At 60.1% G+C, this 223-nt stretch overlaps 1 protein-coding gene across 1 annotated transcript in view; it reads left to right on the top strand.

Annotated features, from left to right (window-relative positions):
* The window catches only part of LOC119591660 (UPF0764 protein C16orf89 homolog), a gene marked incomplete at its 5' end in the record, with an annotated part of 7,133 nt that overhangs the window by 3,684 nt on the left and 3,226 nt on the right, over positions 1–223 (top strand). Inside the window, 1 exon segment of the mRNA XM_037940414.1 lies at positions 62–222. Coding sequence (XP_037796342.1) covers positions 62–222 — 161 coding nt within the window.

Genomic DNA, 223 nt, shown 5'->3' with positions numbered 1-223 from the left:
ACTCAACCCATGCTAACACGGCAAACTCCCCTCCCACTCCCTCCACCACATACACTTCCAGACCGGTTGCGGAGAGCAGGTACATCTACTGACGAGGCGGACGACAGACGGAGGCAGCGTGCGAGGACTCCTGGACCGTATCTGTGCCGACGTGCTGACGGAGGCGCAGGTTATAGCGGAGGCCAGCTTTCCTCAGAACCGACGCGACCTGTTCATGGAGCAA

This window comes from Penaeus monodon, chromosome 29, assembly GCF_015228065.2.
Source record: "Penaeus monodon isolate SGIC_2016 chromosome 29, NSTDA_Pmon_1, whole genome shotgun sequence".
Lineage (NCBI taxonomy): Eukaryota > Metazoa > Arthropoda > Malacostraca > Decapoda > Penaeidae > Penaeus > Penaeus monodon.
The sequence above is the reverse complement of the archived record's forward strand: the minus strand, read 5'-3'. Positions and strand labels throughout refer to the sequence as shown.